Source organism: Oncorhynchus masou, chromosome 23 (genome assembly GCF_036934945.1).
Source record: "Oncorhynchus masou masou isolate Uvic2021 chromosome 23, UVic_Omas_1.1, whole genome shotgun sequence".
Taxonomy (NCBI): domain Eukaryota; kingdom Metazoa; phylum Chordata; class Actinopteri; order Salmoniformes; family Salmonidae; genus Oncorhynchus; species Oncorhynchus masou.
In genome coordinates, this window is record NC_088234.1 from 51288572 (window position 1) to 51310880 (window position 22309).

Genomic DNA, 22309 nt, shown 5'->3' on the forward strand with positions numbered 1-22309 from the left:
CAGTGCAGATAGTCCAGGTAACCAATATTTTTTATGTATTTATTTTTACCCCTTTTTCTCCCCAATTTCATGGTATTCAATTGTTTTTAGTAGCTACTATCTTGTCTCATCGCTACAACTCCCGTACGGGCTCGGGAGAGACGAAGGTTGAAAGTCATGCGTCCTCCGAAACACAACCCAACCAAGCCACACTGCTTCTTAACACAGCGCGCATCCAATCCGGAAGTTAGCCGCACCAATGTGTCGGAGGAAACACTGTGCACCTGGCAGCCTTGGTTAGGGCGCACTGCGCCCGGCCCGCCACAGGAGTCACTGGTGCGCGATGAGACAAGGATTTCCCTACCGGCCAAACCCTCCCTAATCTGGACAGCGCTAGGCCAATTGTGCGTCGCCCCACGGACCTCCCGGTCGCGGCCGGTTACGACAGAGCCTGGGCTCGAATCCAGAGTCTCTGGTGGCGCAGCTGGAGCTGCAGTACAGCGCCCTTAACCACTGCGCCACCCAGGAGGCCCCAGGTAACCATTATTGAACTATTTTACAGTCTGATGACTATGTAGCAGTCTTATAGTTTTGGCATAGAAGCTGTCTCTGAGCCTGTTGGTCAGAGAGCTGATGCTCCGGTATCGTTTGCAGGACAGTAGCAGATTGAACATTCTACGGCAGGCCTGGGCAACTCCAGTCCTCGGGGTCTGATTGGTTTCACACCTTTTCCCCATCCCTATCTAAAACAGCTGATTAAAAAAATTGCATTCTAAACTGAAGATCAGGGTTAGTTGATTATTGGAGTCAGGTGTGTTAGCTGGGTCTGGGGCAAAAGTGTGACACCAATCAGGCCCCCGAGGACTGGAGTTACTCATCCCTGGTCTATGGCTTGGGTGGCTAAAGTCTTTGGTAATTATGTTGTCCTTCCTCTGACACCGCCTGATATAGAGGTCCTGGATTGCAGGCAGCTCAGCCCCAGTGATGTACTGGGCTGTCCACACCACCCTCTGTAGCGCTTTGCTGTCGAGGGCGGTGCATTTGCCATAAGCGGTGATGCAGCCAGTCAAGATGCTCTCGTTGGTGCAGCTGTAGAACTTTTTGAGGAACCAAATCTTGTCAGCCTTGTCATTGTTATGCCCTCTTCACGACTCTGTAGGTGCGCGTGGACCGTGTTATGTCCTTAGTGATGTAGACACCAAAGAACTTGAAGCTCTCGATGTGGATGGGGGGAGGGGGGGGGGGTGCACTCACTTCTTTCCATAATCAGCTCCTTGGTCTTATTGAGGTTGAGGGAGTGGTTGCTGTGTTGGCACCACATTGCCAAGTCTCTGACCTCCTACCTGTACGCTGTCTCATCAGCGTCGGTGATCAGGCCTACCACTGTTGTATCAACAAACTTGATGATGGTGTTGAGTCGTGCATGGCCATGCAGTCGTGGTTGAACAGGGAGTACAGGAGGAGACTAGGCACACCCTTGAGGGGCCCCCGTGTTGGGGGTCAGCGTGGCAGAGGTGTTGTTGCCTACCTCACCCCCTGGGGCCGGCCCGTCAGAAAGTCCAGGATCCAGTTACAGAGAGAGGTGTTCAGTCCCAGGGTCCCCAGCAGAGGGGACTACGGTGTTGAACGCTGACCTGTAGTCTATGAACAGCATTCTCACATCGTTATTTCCCCTCTTGTCCAGGTGGGAGAGGGCAATGTGATGTGCAATTGCGATTGCGTCATCTGTGGATCTGTTGGTGCGCTATGTGAATTGGAGTGGGTATACGGTGTCTGGAATGATGGTGTTGATGTGAGTCATGACCAGCCTTTCAAAGCACTTCATAATTACAGATTTGAATGCTACTGGGTGATAGGCACACGAGACGTGTTGGTAAAAGTGAGGTAGAACATCCTACCAATTAATGAAAAGTGTCAAGGCTCAGGAGAAGACCCAGATGCAGATAGTTTCGAAGTAACAAAAGTTTATTACAAAAACAGGGGGGCAGGCAAACGACAGGTCAAGGGCAGGCAGAGGTCAGTATTCCAGAGCAGAGTCCGAAAGGTTCAGAACGGCAGGCAGGCTCAGGGCAGGCAGAGGTCAGTAATCCAGGGTGGTGTGACAAGGTACAGAACGGCAGGCAGGGTCAGGGCAGAAAGAATGGTCACAACCGTGAAAACTAGAAAACAGGAACTAGAGAAAGACAGGAGCACGGGAAAAACGCTGGTCGGCTTGATGAGACAAAACAAACTGGCAACAGACAAACAGAGAACACAGGTATAAATACACTGGGGATAATGGGGAAGATGGGCGACACCTGGAGGGGGGGAGACAATCACAAAGACAGGTGAAACAGATCAGGGTGTGACAGAAAATTATTGAACACAATTTTGTCTCTCCCACCTCAACAAGGGTAGAAACTATGTTCTTAAATAGGCAGCCTATTAATTGGTGTGGAAGATAGGCCTACATACTTAAAATAGGTCTACATACTTAAGAGAGGTCTACATACTTGGACTTGGACTACACTGACACATTGCCAGGACAAATTCAATCAATGGCCGTGGTTTCATAGTGTTCAGTAGGCCCCTAGAAAGGGAACAAAGGAACCGCAAGAAAGAGAGGAAGAGCAAAATCTGAAATCCAATTCCATCAAAACCATGTGAGCAATTATCATAATTACATACTAGAGGGGTTTTTTTCTGTCTGGGAACTGAAGCAGAAAGGAGAGAATCCCACAGATAGAAATTGGCTATGTCTGAGTAGGTGGTGGAGAGGGGGAGAAGGAAGGGGAAGGAGAGAGAAAAGGTAGTGTAGTGAAGAAGAGAGGGTGGTGAGAAAGAAAGAGGAGGTGTGAGAGAGGTGAAGAGCGTAGAACAGGGCGTGAGAACAGACACTTGATTTTCCACTAGCTCTGGTTACTCATTACTGCACTGGCACACCCCTTCTATTCTCCCAGTCTGTCTCCTCTCCACTCTCCCTCTCTCTTTTCCTTATTTCTGGATCCGTTCCTCTCTCATCTCCTCCCTACTTTCCTTTTCCATCCTCTCCCACTCTTCTCTCTTTCCCTGTACCCTCTGCTCTCTTCTCTCACATCCTCTCATGTACTACCCTCTCTCTTTCTCTCTCTTCCTCTATTCCTCCCTCCTCATCCCTCTCCTCATTTATTTCTCCACCCTCAGGAGCAGTGTGAGTCGTGAGTCTGTCAAAATGGCATTGTCTACCCTCCAACCCTGAACCCACCCCCCGCCCCGCTGCTTAGAAGGAGACAGAAACGCTGCCCTTAGAGCACAAACACACCCACACCCACACACAAACACACCCACACCCACACACACACACTTCATCATTCTTTCAGACACAGCAAACTCACCCCCAACCACTTACACCAACCCGCGCACACACCATGTATCATTGCATCACCATTTCATAACCTCCTCATTTTCTCTCCTCTAATTTAATTCATCATTTTTTTCTCCATCTCTCTCTTTCATAGCCCCCGCTATGCATATTAATGACACATGGAGAAGGATTGATTAAAATCGCACCAAGGAAAGAGTGTATGAGCACACAATTAAATGACAGCTTATTCTCTGGGAGAGAAACACATTTATAATGGATTTATGCTGTATCATTAAAAATCCCATTGTATATGCATACAATTTACATATCACCTCTGTTAATATGGAGTAAACAAAAGCAGCCTAGACATTCACTGACTATGTTGCAGCTCAATGTTAGATAGATGACAGTGGCTCAAAATTTGATAGATGACATCTTAAATGGTAACCTGACGTATTCTCCTATTCCCCTGGTCAAAAGTTCACTCTGAAATCCACAGACGATGTAATTGACATCACACTGCACACTGCCCTTTCCTATCTGGACAAGAGGAATACCTATGTAAGAATGCAGTTCATTGACTACAGCTCAGTCTTCAACACCACAGTACCCTCCAAGCTCATCATTAAGCTCGGGGCCCTGGCTCTGAAACCCGCCCTGTGCAACTGGGTCCTGGACTTCCTGATGGGCCACCCCCAGATGGTGAAGGTAGGAAACAACACCTCCACTATGCTGACCCTCAACACAGGGGCCCCACAAGGGTGTGTGCTCAGCCCCCTCCTGTACTCACTCAATCATCAAGTTTGCAGACGACACAGCAGTAGTAGGCCTGATTACCAAAAAGGATGAGACAGCCTACAGGAAGGAGGTAAGGGCCCTGGCAGAGTGGTGCCAGGAAAATAACCTCTCACTCAACGTCAACACAACTAAGGAGCTGATCGTAGACTTCAGGAGACAGTAGAGAAAGCACGCCCCCATCCACATCAATGGGACCGCAGTGGAGAAGGTGAAAAGTTCCTCGGCGTACACATCACTGACAATCTGAAATGGTCCACCCACATAGACAGTGTGGTAGAGAAGGCGCAACAGCGCCTCTTCAACCTCAGGAGGCTGAATAAATGAGTCTTTGCCCCTAAGACCCTCACAAAGTTTTACAGATGCACCACTGAGAGCATCTTGTCGGTCTGTATCAATGCCCGGTACAGCAACTGCACAGTCCGCAACCGCAGGGCTCTCCAGAGCATGAACGGTCTGCCCAACGCATCACCGGGGACACACTGTCTGCCTTCCAGGACACCTACAGCACCCGATGTCACAGGAAGGCCAAAAGGACCATCAAAGACATCAACCCCCCAAGCCACAGCCTGTTTACCCCGCTATCATCCAGAAGGCGAGGTCAGTACAGGTGCATCAAAGCTGGGACCTAGGTAATGAAAAAGAGCTTCTATCTCAAGGCCATCAGACTGTTAAATAGCCATCACTAGCCGGCCTCCACCCAGTATCCTGCCCTGAACTTAGTCACTAGCTGGCTACCACTTGGTTACCTAACCCTGCACATGAGAGTCTGCTGTACATAGACATGAAATCACTGGCCACTTTAATAATGGAATCACTGGCCACTTTAATAATGGAACACTGGCCACTTTAATAATGTTTACATACTGTATTTTACTGTATTCTAGTCAATGCCACTCCGACATTGCTTGTCCTAAAATATATATATTTCTTAATTCCATTATTTTACTTGTAGATTTGTGTGTATTGTTGTGAATTGTTAGATACTACTGCACTGTTGGAGCTAGAAACACAAGCATTTCACTACACCCGCAATAAACATTGCTAAATATGTGTATATGACCAATAAAATTTGATTTGATTTGATTATCCTTTAAGGTATGTCTTTTTTCTGTACCACTTAGTCAGACAATGCCACTATGTGGAAAGTATACCTCCTCAGATAGAGACCAAGAACCCATCTACTGTGTCAAAATCCAATGTATGTCAATAATGGGATCTGGTTTCCTCGATGTCCCAAAATGCCAGCATAGAGCCAGTAGAGGTTATAGGTCACAAAGCAATTCTTTTTTGGTCTATTTTTAGAGCTAGAATTCTCTGTAGAGTGAATTCTTTCTGAAGGGTATTGACTATTTCTCTAGCACAGGTATTATACGGTTGATGTTGGTTTTGACAGTCTGGGTCCATGCCTGCAGAGGCTGGAGCTTTAAATCAATCTTTACAGTTCCCAGGTCTGCCTTTGCTTTTTCTCTGAGGCCCTGGTCCAATTGAACATTTGTCCTTCTTTCCTCCCTTCCTTTTTTAAAATCACTGATCTGTGTGTGATCGGATAGCAATCATCTCCAATCTTGGAGTGTGTAGTGGGTAGGACTATATGAGTACTATGGGGGTACTTTGTAATTAAGAATACATTGGAAGCATATTCAAGGATGTCTTTTAAACAACTGCTCCATCTCTAAGTCTCCATTCATTTGAGGAATTATGCATGTCCAAACAAGGGTCAGGATCTGGACGAAACATAATTAGAACCAAATTAATGTCGACTCATCTTTTGCTGCTACCCAGTGTCATCTATTTGATTCCTCCACAACAGTCTTCATCAGGCTTCTCCGGATAAAACCCCATCAAAGACCATTAAGGCTGGAAACGATGCTGTACCATAAGGCTAAAAGGAAGATCACACATGGGAACAGTAAACATTGAGTGAGCGGACATTCACTCTCTTTTCATCTCTGTTTTGATAGACTCGACCAGTAGCCTTTGAAAAAAAAAAACAACCTGGAGGAAACAGAAAGGTGGGGAAGAGTTTTAGCGTCGCACAAGCTCAAGGGGTACAGCATTTGAAGAGAAGACATCTAAGCCTTGTGCATGGGTGAAGGGGGGGGAGAGAGAGAGAAAGGGAGAGAGAGAGAGCCTTCCCATCACTCTGTTGAGAGGAGACATGAAAGATCTAGGCCCTGGCTTGACCGTTTGTGTGAAGAATCACACGGCGACATTGTCGCTCTGTAATCCAATACTGTCTTGTATGTTTGGAGTGACTTCCTCCAGGTGGTTTGAGGTTCTGAAAGGAGAACAACACTAGAATGGAAATCTATACTGGAGATGAAGTATGAAATGTTACACAACACACCATCAAACAAACAAATGAATGCATGCACACACACACACAAGCAAGCATATATACACACACACATAGTAACTGTATACACACCACACACACGTGTTCCACACTCCAAGGCTAAACGCAATTTACACACTTACACACAAACAGTCTGGCTCTACCCTGCTGCCTGTAATTAATTCACTGTGAAAATGTACCCGGGCCCTACTCTACGCTGCTATTTCATTTAGTGTAGGATCCAGTGAAGCATGGAGTCTAGCCATGATGATTTCTGCCTTATCAGATTTCTTCAGATATTTCACCTGACGTTTGCCGCCAAATAAATGTGGTTGTTGATCTACTTCACAGCTTGATTTGGGGAGGGCGGCGGTTCTACATATGGACACAGACAGTTCATCTCAAAAGTCGAAAACTGCCTCCTTGTCTGCTATTCTCTATCTACACTGATATGAATGAGCTGGAAAGGCCTGGAGCTAATTCACACCAAGAATCCTATTGCTTTGACCTCTCCTGTTTTCGGATCAAAGTGCATGTCTGTGTGGCCTATGGGGCTTCTGTGTGTTTGTGTTTGTGTGTCTAACTCTCTCTCCCACTCTGTTTCTCTAGATGCGTTCGACGCGGGGTGTGTCAGTGTGGCCGGTGGGGCTGGTCAGTGGGCGGAGGTACGAGCGCCCCATAGTGGATAAGGGCAAAGTGGTGGGCTGGTACACAGGCTGGAGGCCCGACCGCCCCTTCGCCATCGACATGGCAGGTAAGAGCACATCTAATCATCTAGGGCAGAGGAACAGACCCCAGTGTTTTTTTAAATCTGTAATGCAGCCCAACATGGTGTTGTAAACTGCTTTATTAATGGGCTCTTGTGTACGGGGTGAGGAGTGGGAGACTGTTCTCGGTCTCTCTCTAAAAGGGTGCGTCAGGGAACGGTGCTTCTCGGCTATAAGCACATCTAAAAGTAAAGTGGGATGCTGCTCACCACTTCAGCCTTCTCTCTCTCCCTCTCTCTCTCTCTCTCCCTCTCTCCCCTCTCTCTGTCCCTCTTTCTCTGCTCTGCTCTGTCCATAACAAACTCATCTAGTGGTTCCTCCTGCATTAATGGTTCCACTAACCACACAATAACACTCAAGCGTGCAAATAAAAGGAACACAGCCAGACATGCGATGGACACACATTTTACCCATACTCTGTGCTTGCAAACACACACACACAGACAATTAAGACATTGTAACAGAAGAGCCTACTCCTATACTTATCTCCTCTCCTCCTCCCCTCCTGTTCTACATCTCCCCTTATCAACCTTTTCCCTTTTCTCCTGTGCTTTCCTCTACTCTCCCTATCTCCCCTAGCCTTTCTTATCTTTCTGTGTGTTTCAGTTGGTAGAGCATGGCTCTTGCAAAGCTAAGGTTCATGGGTCAAATTCCTGCAGGGGTCACCCATATGAAAATATATGGACGCATTATTAAGTCGCTTTGGACAAAAGTGCCTGCTAAATGGCGATAGGCAGCCTATCGGTTACAAAGTTGGGCCAGTAACCCGAAAGGTCGCTGGTTTGAATACCTGAGCGGATAAGGTGAAATATCTTGTTGATGTACCCATGAGCAAGGCACTTACCCCAATTTTCTCCAGGGGTGCCGTATTACTATGACTGACCCTGTAAAAAATACATTTCACTGCATTTCACTCCATTAAAGAACAACAAATTGATCAGAAATACAATGTAGACATTGTTAATGTTGTAAATGACTATTGTTGCTGGAAATGGCATATTTTTGATGGAATATTTACATAGGCGTACGGAGGCCCATTATCAGCAACCATCACTTCTCAACGTCAACAGTTAAGAGGCGAGTCTGGGATGCTGACCTTCTAGTTCCTTTGTCCAGTGTCTGTGCTCTGCCTAGAAGGCCAGCATCCCAGGGTCGCCTCTTAACTGTTGATGTTGAGACTGGTGTTTTGCGGGTACTATTTAATGAAGCTGCCAGTTGAGGACTTGTGAGGCATCTGTTTCTCAAACTAGACACTAATATACTTGTCCTCTTGCTCAGTTGTGCACCGGGGCCTCCCACTCCTCTTTCTATTCTGGTTACAGCCAGTTTGCGCTGTTCTGTGAAGGGAGTAGTACACATCGTTGTACAAGATCTTCAGTTTCTTGGCAATTTCTCGCATGGAAGTCTTCATTTCTCAGAACAAGAATAGACTGACGAGTTTCAGAAGAAAGTACTTTCTTTCTGGCCATTTTGAGCCTGTAATCGAACCCACAAATGCTGATGCTCCAGATACTCAACTAGTCAAAAGAAAGCCAGTTTTATTGCTTGTTTAATCAGGACGGTTTTCAGCTGTGCAACCATAATTGCAAAAGGGTTTTCTAATGATTAATTAGCCATTTAAAATGATAAACTTGGATTAGCTAACGCAACGTGCCATTGGAACACAGGAGTAATGTTTGCTGATAATGGTCCTCTGTACGCCTATGCAGATATTCTATAAAAATGTCTACACTGTATTTCTGATCAATTTGATTATATTTTAATGGACAAAAAACGAGCTTTTCTTTCAAAAAACAAGAACATTTCTAAGTGACCCCAAACTTTTGAACGGTAGTGTACATATATTATATTCACCACAGAACTTGCAATCAATAATTTTTTTTCACCCACAAAACCCCCCTTTAATCACTATTCATCTGCTGTACAATGGGCAATGTTGAGCAGTGTGTAAATTGCAGCTTTTACCTTAATAACTTGTATTGTGGTATTGGAGGCTATTGTTAGAAGCCAAATTGGCCAATTAATCTGTCCCAACGCTGCTCTCTCTCATTTACTGGGCCACAATTGGGCCAGAGAAAGAGGAGATGGTTGAGTATTCTTCTGGTGCAGTCACACACACGCGAGCGCACGCACGCACACACACTTGCAAGCACAAGCACACACAGTTCTGTATATCTCGTCCCACACACATGCACCAACACGCAAAGCCCTGTCCGCCATTGTCTTGGAGTGGAGCTCTCACCTGAAGAGGATTTTGAGAGAGCAACATGAAAGTGTTTAGTTTTTACACCACAGCGAGTAAGTGTGTGTGTGGGGGGGGTGGGGTGGTGCATGCTAACACTTAGTCTTTAATGAGTCACGCTATTGCTAATATTAACCCTTTTCTTGACCAATGGTCACAAGCCTCACTAATAAAACAGGAAGTAACCAGCTGTGTTCTAAAATGTCTATCCTTCCTTTGTGTCCTTTCCAAAGGTTTCCACCATTGTATCAGTGATCATTTAGCAGACACTTCATTTATTAGGATCCTCATTAGCCGACGTCAATGGCAACAACTAGTCTTACTGGGGTCCGACACATTATGAAAAATACATTACAGATCAAAAAAGCTTTACAATTGACATACATTTAAAAAACATTAACATGTAGTGTGTGTGTGTGCATCTATCAGTTACACATACAGTACATGTCAGTCAGAAGAGGCTCTGAGGGGAGGATGACTCATAATAATGGCTGGAACAGAGCTAAAGGAATGGCATCAAACACCTGGAAACCATGTGGAAACCATGTGGAAACCATGTGTTTAATGTATTGGATACCATTCCATTCATTACCACGAGCCCCTCCTCCCCAATTAAGATGCCACCAACCTCCTGTACATACACACAACAAGTAGGTCACATGGGGGAGAGGCGTTTGTCGTTTGTTTTAGAAACCAGGTTTGCTGTTCATTTGCGCGATATAAGATGAAAGGGAGTTTTTTGTATAGTTTCTAACACGTACAGTACATACAGTACATAGAAACAGAACCATACAGAAAAGGACAAGAAGCCAGGGAAGGAAGCTGGATGAAACTATTGAGACAGAAACTGCACTGACAGACAGGCATTGCTAACAGATGCACTAATCTTCATACCACCTTAGCTGCAGGTTAAGAGATGTCTATCTTATAATTGCTTTCATACCTATCTATCATACCTGGGGTACAGCTTCTGGGCTTTCACTGCAGTATCACTCACTGCTCAGTAATATGCCTGATAGGACTGACCCAATAGGAAGATCTCAGTGGACTAACTCAGACACACTGTGTGGATGTGTGTGTGTTAAACTGTCGACCTTCTTTGACTCCAAATGCAGGAAATACGCAACATGCACTGGCACACACACACAACCTCACAATCTCTCAGTGGAGTGGAAGGATACCCATGAGAGTAGAGTTATGGCCTAGAAAACAGAGTGCTAGAAATGTGGAGAGGCGAGTAAACGTAATATGCTATTCCATGCAGCCATCAGCACACCCCATACCCAGGTCATCAATGATCTGTATGTAGTTACTTCCAGGATGATTAATAAAGCAAGGAATTAATTGATCCCAAGATTGACATGTGATGTGTGAGACATAATCATCTGACCAGGCATACGAACCTCTTCCGCTTCCTTTTGTTCAGGTTTTGCAGTGAACCTCCAAGTGGTCCTGGGGAGCCCACGGGCGTTGTTCAAGCGTAGGGGTTCCCAGCCTGGTATGCAGGAGTCTGACTTCCTGAAACAGATCACCAAGGTGGGGGAGCTGGAGCCCAAGGCCAACAACTGCACTAGGGTGAGTAGCCCATCATTGTGGCAACCCCATTAATCCCTGACCTCTAACCCCATATCAGACCCCAAAGACTTGCTAATTGGTCAAAACAACAAGTTGGCATGACAGTGAGATTTTTTAAATTTGTGATGAAGCACCATCTCCTAATATAGCATGTGTGTGTCCTCTCTTCATCAGTTAGGCTACCTCCCTCCTCTCTTGTACAGCTCATGACACTGTTAGTCATCATCATTATCAGCCCATTAGTTTAATGGGGCCATTGCAGGCTGATATTAATACATACCATTAGCAGGATGTGACATCATCCATTATCACCCACCACGGTCATATCGCCAGCAGTACGTGACATCATCACTAATAACAGCCCAGCACTGCAGTACCACAGAACGGCGCGCTCCGTTTTGGGGAAACGTGTCATTTTGTACAAACCATCATGCAATGTAGCAAACGTTGAACTGGACCCCAGGTAACAGTTGCCTTTTGGCACAGATCTAGGGTCAGCTTACCTGCCCCACATGCTAACCTGTCACCATATCATTGGATTTAGGTTAAAAGCTGGGTAAAAAAGAAAGACCAAATGCCGTTACGTTATTCATTTATGCAAATCCAATCAGTTTTCCACGTTGAGTCAACAACATCACATTCCTTTGTTTGGGTTGAAATGATGAGGAAACAACGTTGATTCAACCAGTTTTTGCCCAATGTGATGTCATTCATTAAGTCCAAATAGAGGTAGCAACTGCGGATTGCTCCTTTAAGCATTAGGGAGGAAATACAAAACTTATCTAACTTCAACCTTGGAAAAACAAATGCTCAAACTGCTAAAAACTTGGAGTCAGTAGAGACAAAAGATGAGAAGGAAGAAGGGAGGGTTAAAGGAGAAGTGGAACAAGACGGAGAGGAGAGAAAGAAATAGACAGAGATAGGGAAGAACATTAGGTAGGAGAGAGAAAGATGAGAAAATATTTTAGACAGACAAAGGAGAATCCAATTTGGAAGGAGAGAGAGAGAGAGCAGACAGGAAATTTACTGCCATGGAGTCAGACTGTCTTTTAACTACTAGACACACTGGCACAGGGTGCTCTGCACACTCTGCCAACTCAGCACTTTCGGTGCCAATAGATTGGACTGCCTTTAACCCCCCCCCCCATCTCCCTTTAACCTCTTCCATTTTATTACAGATGGGTTCTAACTAGATTCTACCTCAACCTCCCATTTTATTACAGATGGGTTCTAACTAGATTCTACCTTAACCTCCCATTTTATTACAGATGGGTTCTAACTAGATTCTACCTCAACCTCCCATTTTATTACAGATTGGTTCTAACTAGATTCTACCTCAACCTCCCATTTTATTACAGATGGGTTCTAACTAGATTCTACCTCAACCTCCCATTTTATTACAGATGGGTTCTAACTAGATTCTACCTCAACCTCCCATTTTATTACAGATGGGTTGTAATTAGATTTTTACCTCAACCATTTTATTAGAGATGGGTTCAAACTAGATTCTACCTCAACCTCTCCCATTTTATTACAGATGGGTTCTAACTTGATTCTAGCTCACCCTCCCATTTTATTAGATGGGTTCTAACTAGATTCTACCTCAACCGTTCCGATTTTATTACAGACAGGTTCTAACTACAGACCAGACTAGAATATTCTAGAATTTTCTGAGAGAATGAGAGGACAAGAGGTGAAATAAGGAGGAAGGGATTTAGGAAAGGAACAATAGAATGAAACACAAACCTATGCCTGCTTCGTTGGCTGCAGCATTTGTCTCGTTAGATATGCAAAACGGCCCAATTATCAGCCCCGTGTACAGGGAAGGACATGTTCCACCTGAGTGGAGCCGGGAACGGATGGCACTGCACACCAACCATCCATCACTGTGTATGTGTGTGAACACAAATTACTGGGTTGGAAATACAAGTGAGGCACTTTCCATGTACTACAGTAAAAGGTAGAAGTCTATTCGGTCTGATCCACTCCCTCCCTTCCTGTCACAAAGAGCTTTTTCTTGAATATTTTAACAAAGGCACCATTCCATTTCATATAGTTGGCTCAGTGATATAGTGGAAGTTATGCATCTATCTGGTGTGTGCTCATCAGAGAACACACACACACTAACCCTCTCGCCCCCTCTCTCAGGTGTTGGTGTGGCACACTCGTACAGAGAAGGTGAATCTGGGCAACGAGCCCAGACATCGACAGGACAGTGTGGTTATCGAGGTCTAAGGGGTGGGATAACCAAGGAGGAATAAGCAAGCCCATTGGTCAGACAGACTGACAAGTAATTTCTTGAACTACACTACTGACATCACCTTGCTTGACCATAACCTTGATATGGATTACACTATGATGGACGGGACTTTGGACCAATTGCATGGATGGGAACTGCTGCCTGAATGTTGTGAATGGCTCAATGAGATTCCGGACCTCAAAGGGGACCATAATGCACTGGGGTGACCATTGCTTTCCCAGGGGAGTCTGCTCTCGTACTGCAATGTGGCCCAGTCCCTTATAAAGAGTGATTCCTATGAAGTATGCAGGCTAAACAAGACCGTCTGTCTGTCTACATGTATGTGTATGTAAACTCAGCAAAAAAACAAATAAAAAAATCATTCCTTTTTCAGGACCCTGTCTTTCAAAGATAATTAGTAAAAATCCAAATAACTTCACAGATATTGATTGTAAAGGGTTTAAACACTGTTTCCCATGCTTGTTCAATGAACCATAAACAATTAATGAACATGCACCTGTGGAATGGTCGTTAAGACACTAACAGCTTACAGATGGTAGGCAATTAAGGCCACAGTTATGAAAACTTCGGACACTAAACATGCCTTTCTACGGACTCTGAAAAACACCAAAAGAAAGATGCCCAGGTTCCCTGCTCATCTGCGTGAACGTGTCTTAGGCATGCTGCAAGGAGGCATGAGGACTGCAGATGTGGCCAGGGCAATAAATTGCAATGTCCGAACTGTGAGATGCCGAAGACAGCGCTACAGGGAGACAGGGCAGATAGCTGAACGTCCTCGCAGTGACAAACCACGTGTAACAACACCTGCACAGGATCGGGTACATCCGAACATCACACCTGCGGGACAGGTACAGGATGGCAAAAACAACTGCCAGAGTAACACCAGGAATGCACAATCCCTCCATCAGTGCTCAGTCCGCAATAGGCTGAGAGGGGCTAGACTGAGGGCTGTATGCCTGTCGTAAGGCAGATCCTCACCAGACATCACCGGCAACAATGTCGCCTATGGGCACAAACCCACCGTCGCTGGACCAGACAGGACTGGCAAAAAGTGCTCTTCACAGACGAGTCATGATTTTCTCACCAGGGGTGATGGTCGGATTCGCGTTTATTATCGAAGGAATGAGCGTTACACCGAGGCCTGTACTCTGGAGCGATTTGGAGGTGGAGGGACCGTTATGGTCTGGGGCAGTGTGTCACAGCATCATCGGACTGAGCTTGTTGTCATTGCAGGCAATCTCAACGCTGTGCGTTACAGGAAAAACATCCTCCTCCCTCAGGTGGTACCCTTCCTGCAGGCTCATCCTGACACGACCCTCCAGCATGACAATGCCACCAGCCATACTGCTCGTTCTGTGCGTCATTTCCTGCAAGACAGGAATGTCAGTGTTCTGCCATGGCCAGCGAAGAGCCCGGATCTCAAGCCCATTGAGCACGTCTGATCCGAGGATGAGGGCTAGGGCCATTCCCCCCAGAAATGTCCGGGAACTTGCAGGTGCCTTGGTGGAAGAGTGGGGTAACATCTCACAGCAAGAACTGGCAAATCTGGTGCAGTCCATGAGGAGGAGATGCACTGCAGTACTTAATGCAGCTGGTGGCCACACCAGATACTGACAGTTACTTTTGACCCCCTCCCTTTGTTCAGGGACACATTATTCCATTTTTGTTAGTCACAGGCCTGTGGAACTTGTTCAGTTTGTGTCTCAGTTGTTGAATCTTATGTTCATACAAATACTTACACATGTTAAGTTTATTGAAAATAAACGCAGTTGACAGTGAGAGGATTTATTTTTTTGCTGAGTTGGTGTGTGTACCAGATCAATGAGTATGAAACTGAACAATATGTGTGTATGTCTGTAAAGACATACCAATAAGAACATGGGCCGTGATTAGTAGATCACCTGCTGGGTGTCGACTAGCGATGGTCATTCGACATGCACAATCGTCGGGAAATGAACAGAAAATCTCTTCCGATGTTCTGTGGTCAGCGGCGACCGGACGGCCAACTCGCTACGCACGGCGAACATTCCGGTTGGTTTTCTTGCCCTCAAGTGTCTGTAGGTCTGTGACACACTGGACCACAGAGACAAACTCCAGGAGTACAACTTTTATTCCAAATGACCCTCTTGTAAAAGCAGGAAAAAGAAAACAAAAAACAACTTCACAATAAAAGAGTCATTGGACATAAATGGTCACAATAGTTAATGGCTATTCACTGTTTAATGCACGGATATAACATTTCTCTCTGTACTAGGCACCAGAAAATGTAAACACCACTAGAAATAAACCTGGAGGACATGCTGTGCTGTGTGTATGAATTCTCTTGTGTGTGTGTGTGTGTGTGTGTGTGTGTGTGTGTGTGTGTGTGTGTGTGTGTGTGTGTGTTCTCTTGTTATTACATGGCAGGGACCCTGTATGTGGATAGCATCTCCAATTTAGAACTACACACGGAATGTCTGTGTTTGATCATCTATTGTTTGTTGATTCGTAGTGCACCACCCATTTCCCCCTGCAGTATTTCTTCACCTTCTTTCCCCACTATAGAATCTATATATTGACATAAAGCAGGATTAGGCAGAGATTATGTCATCATAGAGGCCGGGAAGTAAGCAAACGTGATGTTAAGCCAACTGTTCCAATCCCTGACAGCTCCATTAGGCTCCCAATGTCAACACACTTCCTGAATCATCTGGAGCGTTATGTCATCACTGGCATCATCTCTTTCTTCTCGTATTCTGGTCCCCTCTCCCTCCTATTCCACGTAAACTCCCTGCCCCCACCGACTGTCGTCCAGGTTTATTTGCCTCAAACTAATGCCTGATTCACACTAAATGGCCACCCCGAACCATACTGTGCTGGCTCAGATATAGTCTTTTCACTGTCATTTCCAACAACTATGGTGGATGTGTAACCAGGCCAAGCCCAGTACAGCTTGGCTTTGTAGTGTCAATCAGACAGAACAGTGCTTCTTCTTGTTCTGCACACAACAAAACACCACAGTAAGATGGTAGAACACAACCTCACTGGGGGGGGGGGGTCTATATCTCACACACATACAGTACTGGATCATACAATGTCTTGCTACAGGAGCTCTGAATGCCCAGAGGGGAGTACAGTATAATATACACACATGATATTGATGGGTGGGGTGGGGTGGTCACCAACATGTTATCCATATCTCTCCATTTAAATATCTATTTACTCACTATCGGTTCTGGTAATGATATATTATTATTATTAGACGCTTGTATTATTGGTCCCGCAGCTTTTCTCTTTCACCAATATGTTGTTTTTTTAACAAAAGAAAAAAAAAGTCAAAAGAATAAGAAAGTAAAAGTCCCAAGTAAAGAGATGAACACACAGCTGCCAGTCTGTTTTCACCCCAGACTCCGCCCCCGCAACACACAGAGGGAGAGAGGGGTGGGGTCTCTAAAGGAATCATAAACGGGGAGGAGGGACAACAGTGGAGCAGTCCATAGATTGCCCCATGTGCGTAGTTTCCTGTTTTGCAGTTGGTGAGTGAGGGTAGAGGAGGAGATTTGGGGTGACATGGTGGTTCTGCCTCCCTCTCCCACTCTCCCCCTCCCCTCCCTCACTTCCACAGCTGGGTACTGAGGGTCTGGCCCGATGGAGGACCCACCCCCCCACCCATGGGAGCACCTGGTTGAACAAAGCCGGGTGGCGCTGCCACACCACCACTCATGGCGATGCCCGATATCTGCTGGGTCATCTGAGAGAGATAAGAGATAGAGACATGGTGTGTGAGAGAGGCAGAGAAAGAGAGGAGGGAGGGGCAGAGAAAATAGAGACTGTTAAGAGGGTTGGACAAACCATTTAGACAATTCTAGAATGACAGCAACAACCAGCTTAAAGGGATACTTCGGGAGTTTGATAACGAGGCCCTTTATCTACTTTCCCCAGAGTCCGATGGCCTTGTGGATACCATTTGTATGTCCGGTATGAAGTAATTTAGAGGTAGCTCCGTGAGCCAATGCTAATTAGCATTAGCGCAATGACTGGAAATGGGTCCGCTATCAGATGACTGGAAATGTATGAGTAACGCTAGTTAGCAATTGAGCTAGTTAGCAACTTCCTTCAAACGGCACGCAGAGACATAAAATGGGATCCACAAGGTCATCGGACTCCGGGGAAGTCGATTTGAAAAAAATCCCAAAGTATCCCTTTAACGCAGCGGACATTATTTCCTTACTGCATGTGTAAAGGTCCGGAGAGAGTATACCCTCCTCTCATCTCTTTAGTCCTCAGTCAGTCCATCTCCCTCCCACCCCCCCTTGCCCATTTCTCCTCTGCCTCTCCTGCCACTGTCCAGTCTTGGCTATCTAATCCATTAGAAATGCCCTTGCAGCAGTAGAATTATCGGCTTGTCTGAGATGTGTGTGCGTGTGTAGCCCAGACAAGCATAATGATTCGAGAGCACTTGAGTAGCCCCCCCCCCCCACCAACCATCCTTCCCAAACCCCACCCATAGGTTAAAAGCCCAACAGCACGCCCTGAACCTATTACAGTACACACACAACCTTATCATGTACTGCATCGAGGCAGAGTGTGTGTGTGTTTGATGTGTTGTCAGTGGGAGCACAGTGATTTATGATCTCTCATTAACCTCCTGCAGTCGTAAGGAAATGACAATGCTCACACACAAAGGTCGGGTAAAGCTACAGAGACACACACAGAGGGGGGAATGAGAAGAGAATTTCCCCCATGATCACCCACTGTGTGTGTGTGTATTACCTGGCTCACATTCCACTGGCCCTGCTGTTGTTGCTGCTGCTGCATGGCGGCGTACATCTGGGGAGTCCCCACCCCCGCTGGCATATCTCCGCCCGGAGGCCCCATCATGCCTTGCTGCATACCCATGTAACCACCGTTGGGCATCGCCATACCGACTATCATGCCAGAGTTCTGCCCCATCATGGCTCCTCCTCCCTGGGGCATAACACCGCCCGTCATGGTTGTGGGTGGCATAGCTCCGCCCACTCCTGGGTAAGTCTGGAAGTTAGGCTGTCCGGAGGGCTGGCTGGGGAACTGCTGCATCGGAGGCTGGCCCATATACATAGCAGCAGCTGGAGAAGAGAGGAGAAGAGAGGAGAAGACAGACAGACAGACAGACAGACAGACAGACAGACAAAGCATTTGGGTCAACACTTAGTATCAGCAGAGGAAATACATTCTCAAGGTTACCTCCATTAGATTTCTCCTGCAGCAACGCTGCATGAAAAAAAGGTCCACTAAGCTACAGTTGAAGTTGGAAGTTAACATACACCTTAGCCAAATACATTTAAACTCAGTTTTTCACCATTTCTGACACTTAATCTAAGTAAAAATCCATGTTTTAGGATCACCACTTTATTCTAAGGATGTGAAATGTCAGAATAATAGAGAGAATGATTTATTTCAGCTTATATTTCTTTCATCACATTCCCAGTGGGTCAGAAGTTTACATACACTCAATTAGTATTTGGTAGCATTGCCTTGAAATTGTTTAACTTGGGTCAAATGTTTTGGGTAGCCTTCCACAAGCTTCCCACAATAAGTTGGGTGAATTTTGGCCCATTCCTCCTGACAGAGCTGGTGTAACTGAGTCAGGTTTGTAGGCCTCCTTGCTCACACATGCCTTTTCAGTTCTGCCCACACATTTTCTATAGGATTGAGGTCTGGGCTTTGTGATGGCCACTCCAATACCTTGACATTGTTGTCCTTAAGCCATTTTGCAACAACTTTGGAAGTATGTTTGGGGTCATTGTCCATTTGGAAGACCCATTTGCGACCAAGCTTTAAATTCCTGAATGATCTCTTGAGATGTTGCTTCAATATATCCACATTATTTTCCTTCCTCATGATGCCATCTATTTTGTGAAGTGCACCAGTCCCTCCTGCAGCAAAGCACCCCCACAACATGATTCTGCCACCCCCGTGCTTCACGGTTGGAATGGTGTTCTTCTGCTTGTAAGCCTCCCTCCTATTTCCTCCAAACATAAAGATGATCATTATGGCCACACAATTCTATTTTTGTTTCATCAAACTAGAGGACATTTCTCCAAAAAGTATGATCTTTGTCCCCATGTGCAGTTGCAAACTGTAGTCTGGCTTTTTTATGGCATTTTTGGAGCAGTGTCGTCTTCCTTGCTGAGCGGCCTTTCAGGTTATGTTTATATAGGACTCGTTTTACTGTGGATATAGATACTTTTGTACCTGTTTCCTCCAGCATGTTCACAAGGTCCTTTGCTGTTGTTATGGGATTGTCTCTAGGAGACAGAACGCGTCTCCTTCCTGAGCGGTATGACGGCTGCGTTGTCCCATGGTGTTTATACTTGCGTACTATTGTTTGTACAGATGAATGTGGTACCTCCAGGCATTTGGAAATTGCTCCCAAGGATGAACCTGTAGAGGTCTACAACCTGTGGAGGTCTACAACCTGTAGAGGTCTACAACCTGTGGAGGTCTACAACCTGTAGAGGTCTACAACCTGTGGAGGTCTACAACCAGTGGAGGTCTACAACCTGTAGAGGTCTACAACCTGTAGAGGTCTACAACCTGTAGAGGTCTACAACCTGTGGAGGTCTACAACCAGTGGAGGTCTACAACCTGTAGAGGTCTACAACCTGTGGAGGTCTACAACCTGTAGAGGTCTACAACCTGTGGAGGTCTACAACCTGTAGAGGTCTACAACCTGTGGAGGTCTACAACCAGTGGAGGTCTACAACCTGTGGAGGTCTACAACCTGTAGAGGTCTACAACCTGTGGAGGTCTACAACTGGTGGAGGTCTACAACCGGTGGAGGTCTACAACCGGTGGAGGTCTACAACCGGTGGAGGTCTACAATAATTTTCGGAGGTCTTGGCTGATTTCTTTAGATTTTCCAATGATGTCAAGCAAAGAGGCACTGAGTTTGAAGGTAGACCTTGAAATACATCCACAGGTACACATCCAATTGACTCAAATTATGTCAATTAGCCTATCAGAAGCTCCTAAAGCCATGACATAATTTTCTGGAATTTTCCAAGCCTTTTAAAGGCACAGTCAACTAAGTGTATGTAAACTTCTGACCTAGTGGAATTGTGATACAGTATATTATAAGTGAAATAATCTGTCTGTAAACAATTAATGGAAAAATTACTTGTGTCACGCACAAAGTAGATGTCCTAACCGACTTGCCAAAACTATAGTTTGTTAACAAGAAATTTGTGGAGTGATTGAAAAACGAGTTTTAATGACTCCAACCTAGGTGTATGTGAACTTCCAATTACAACTGTATGTATGTATGTATGTATGTATGTATGTATGTATGTATGTATGTATGTATGTATGTATGTATGTATGTATGTATGTATGTATGTATGTATGTATGTATGTATGTATGTATGTACTGTACGTAGCATTACCTGGGGCAGCAGGCTGTGGGCTGACTGTGGTGTTGCTGTAGAGGGAGAGGATGGAGTCCTTGGAGAGGGGTTTCTTGGCCCCCTCCTCTGTCTTGGTGCTGCTACTGTTCTTCTCACTGAAGAGGTCCAGATTAGCCTGGGGGCCAGCAGCACCCCCCGATCCCCCCGTGGACGCCGCTACTGCTGGGGCGCCTGGGGCTGCACTGGAGACTGCCTGGAGGGACAGAACATAGGAACAGACAGAATGTGTGTGTGTGTGTGTGTGTGTGTTTGTGAGATAGATCTGTGGCCAAATTGATTTACTGAAGCCAACCTGCATGAGCAGAATGCACAACCACACATACATGCACACATACACTCACAACGTAGAGGTAGTACGACTGACAGGCAACACTTAGAGAGAGACAGAGAGAGAGAGAGAGAGAGAGAGAGAGAGAGAGAGAGAGAGAGAGAGAGAAATAAAAGGAAGAGAAGAGGTGCTGTCACCTTAAGTGAGATGGATGATATGAATTAGACTGGTGCAGAAGAGAGAGATGAATAGAGCGAGAACGAGGCTGAGAAGACACACACACACACACACACACACACACACACACACACACACACACACACACACACACACACACACACACACACACACACACACACACACACACACACACACACACACACACACACTTTATAAAAACCTTTTAACCGTTGTCACGGCCCCCGTCATCGCATATACATGTTGAAAATGGCAGATTTTGTCATTGATAAGCGTTTAAATTGGAATGCGTCGGCGGTACAGCAACATGCTATACATGACGTCAGAGCTCAGGCTCAGAGCTCAGGCTCAGGCTCAGAGCTCAGGCTCCACCGCGCTGCCATGGCTTTGACTGACTGCATTTATAAACTTGAGCACCGCGCGTGACAAGAAGTTACCCCCAATACCGCTACCCATTTGTTTTCGGAGTGAGAGAAATGCTGTAAACTGAGTGGGTGTGTTCAGAAAGATGAGAGGTTGAGGCCTATAATAAATACCGCTTTGATGTCATACAAGCAATCCACACACCCATGAGTCCCAATGTGCACTTCACGTTTCCATATTCGAAAACTCATGTCATTTACAGTATCAACGTTTACGATCGCTATATTTTGATCCAGTTACAAGGATGACATGCGTTACGTCCTGAACACAATGAGCCTGTTTGTCGTATCGTGAAGAAAATGAGTCGCGGAACACGTACATGAACGCACTCATGACTCCTCTCTATGTGCACCAAAATGACAATCTGTCTGAAGTGCCTTTGGAAAGCCTGAAACTGTAAGATCGTATTTTAGAACTTAAGCAAGTCGTCTTGGCAATAGAATACGCTTTCAAATGATGCCCACCTGACTCAAAATGCGATAGATAACGGTTTGGGTAAAAAAAAACAGCAGTAATTGTGTGAAGGTGAGGATAAAGGGCTGTGTTCCAAACAAAATAATACAAGTGTGCCTGCTTCAGTTCCTCAGCGGAAAAGCTTGGAGAGCAGAAAAAGAAAATAAATGAAATAAAAGCACCTTATAGTTCAGGTCATTTCCGAGAGTAGAAAGGTATATTGAAAAGTTGTGTGGCCACTTGGCGACACCAGTTAGTTAGTTCT

The 22309-nt window shown here is 45.7% G+C and overlaps 2 protein-coding genes across 11 annotated transcripts in view; one reads left to right on the top strand and one right to left on the bottom strand.

Annotated features, from left to right (window-relative positions):
• LOC135511013 (galactosylgalactosylxylosylprotein 3-beta-glucuronosyltransferase 2-like) overlaps positions 1-15576 on the top strand; it is a 36271-nt gene extending 20695 nt beyond the window's left edge. The window contains exons 2-4 of the mRNA XM_064932455.1: positions 7044-7188; positions 10870-11018; positions 13167-15576. Coding sequence (XP_064788527.1) covers positions 7044-7188; positions 10870-11018; positions 13167-13253 — 381 coding nt within the window. The 3' untranslated portion in view covers positions 13254-15576. The remainder of the gene's footprint in view (positions 1-7043; positions 7189-10869; positions 11019-13166) is intronic.
• Positions 15371-22309, bottom strand: part of LOC135511011 (stromal membrane-associated protein 1-like) — a 98749-nt gene continuing 91810 nt past the window's right edge. For all 10 annotated transcript variants that reach the window (XM_064932446.1, XM_064932445.1, XM_064932444.1 and 7 more), the window contains 3 exons: positions 20682-20895; positions 18031-18362; positions 15371-17008 (listed from right to left, as the gene is read on the bottom strand). In XM_064932446.1, coding sequence (XP_064788518.1) covers positions 16871-17008; positions 18031-18362; positions 20682-20895 — 684 coding nt within the window. In that variant the 3' untranslated portion in view covers positions 15371-16870. The remainder of the gene's footprint in view (positions 17009-18030; positions 18363-20681; positions 20896-22309) is intronic.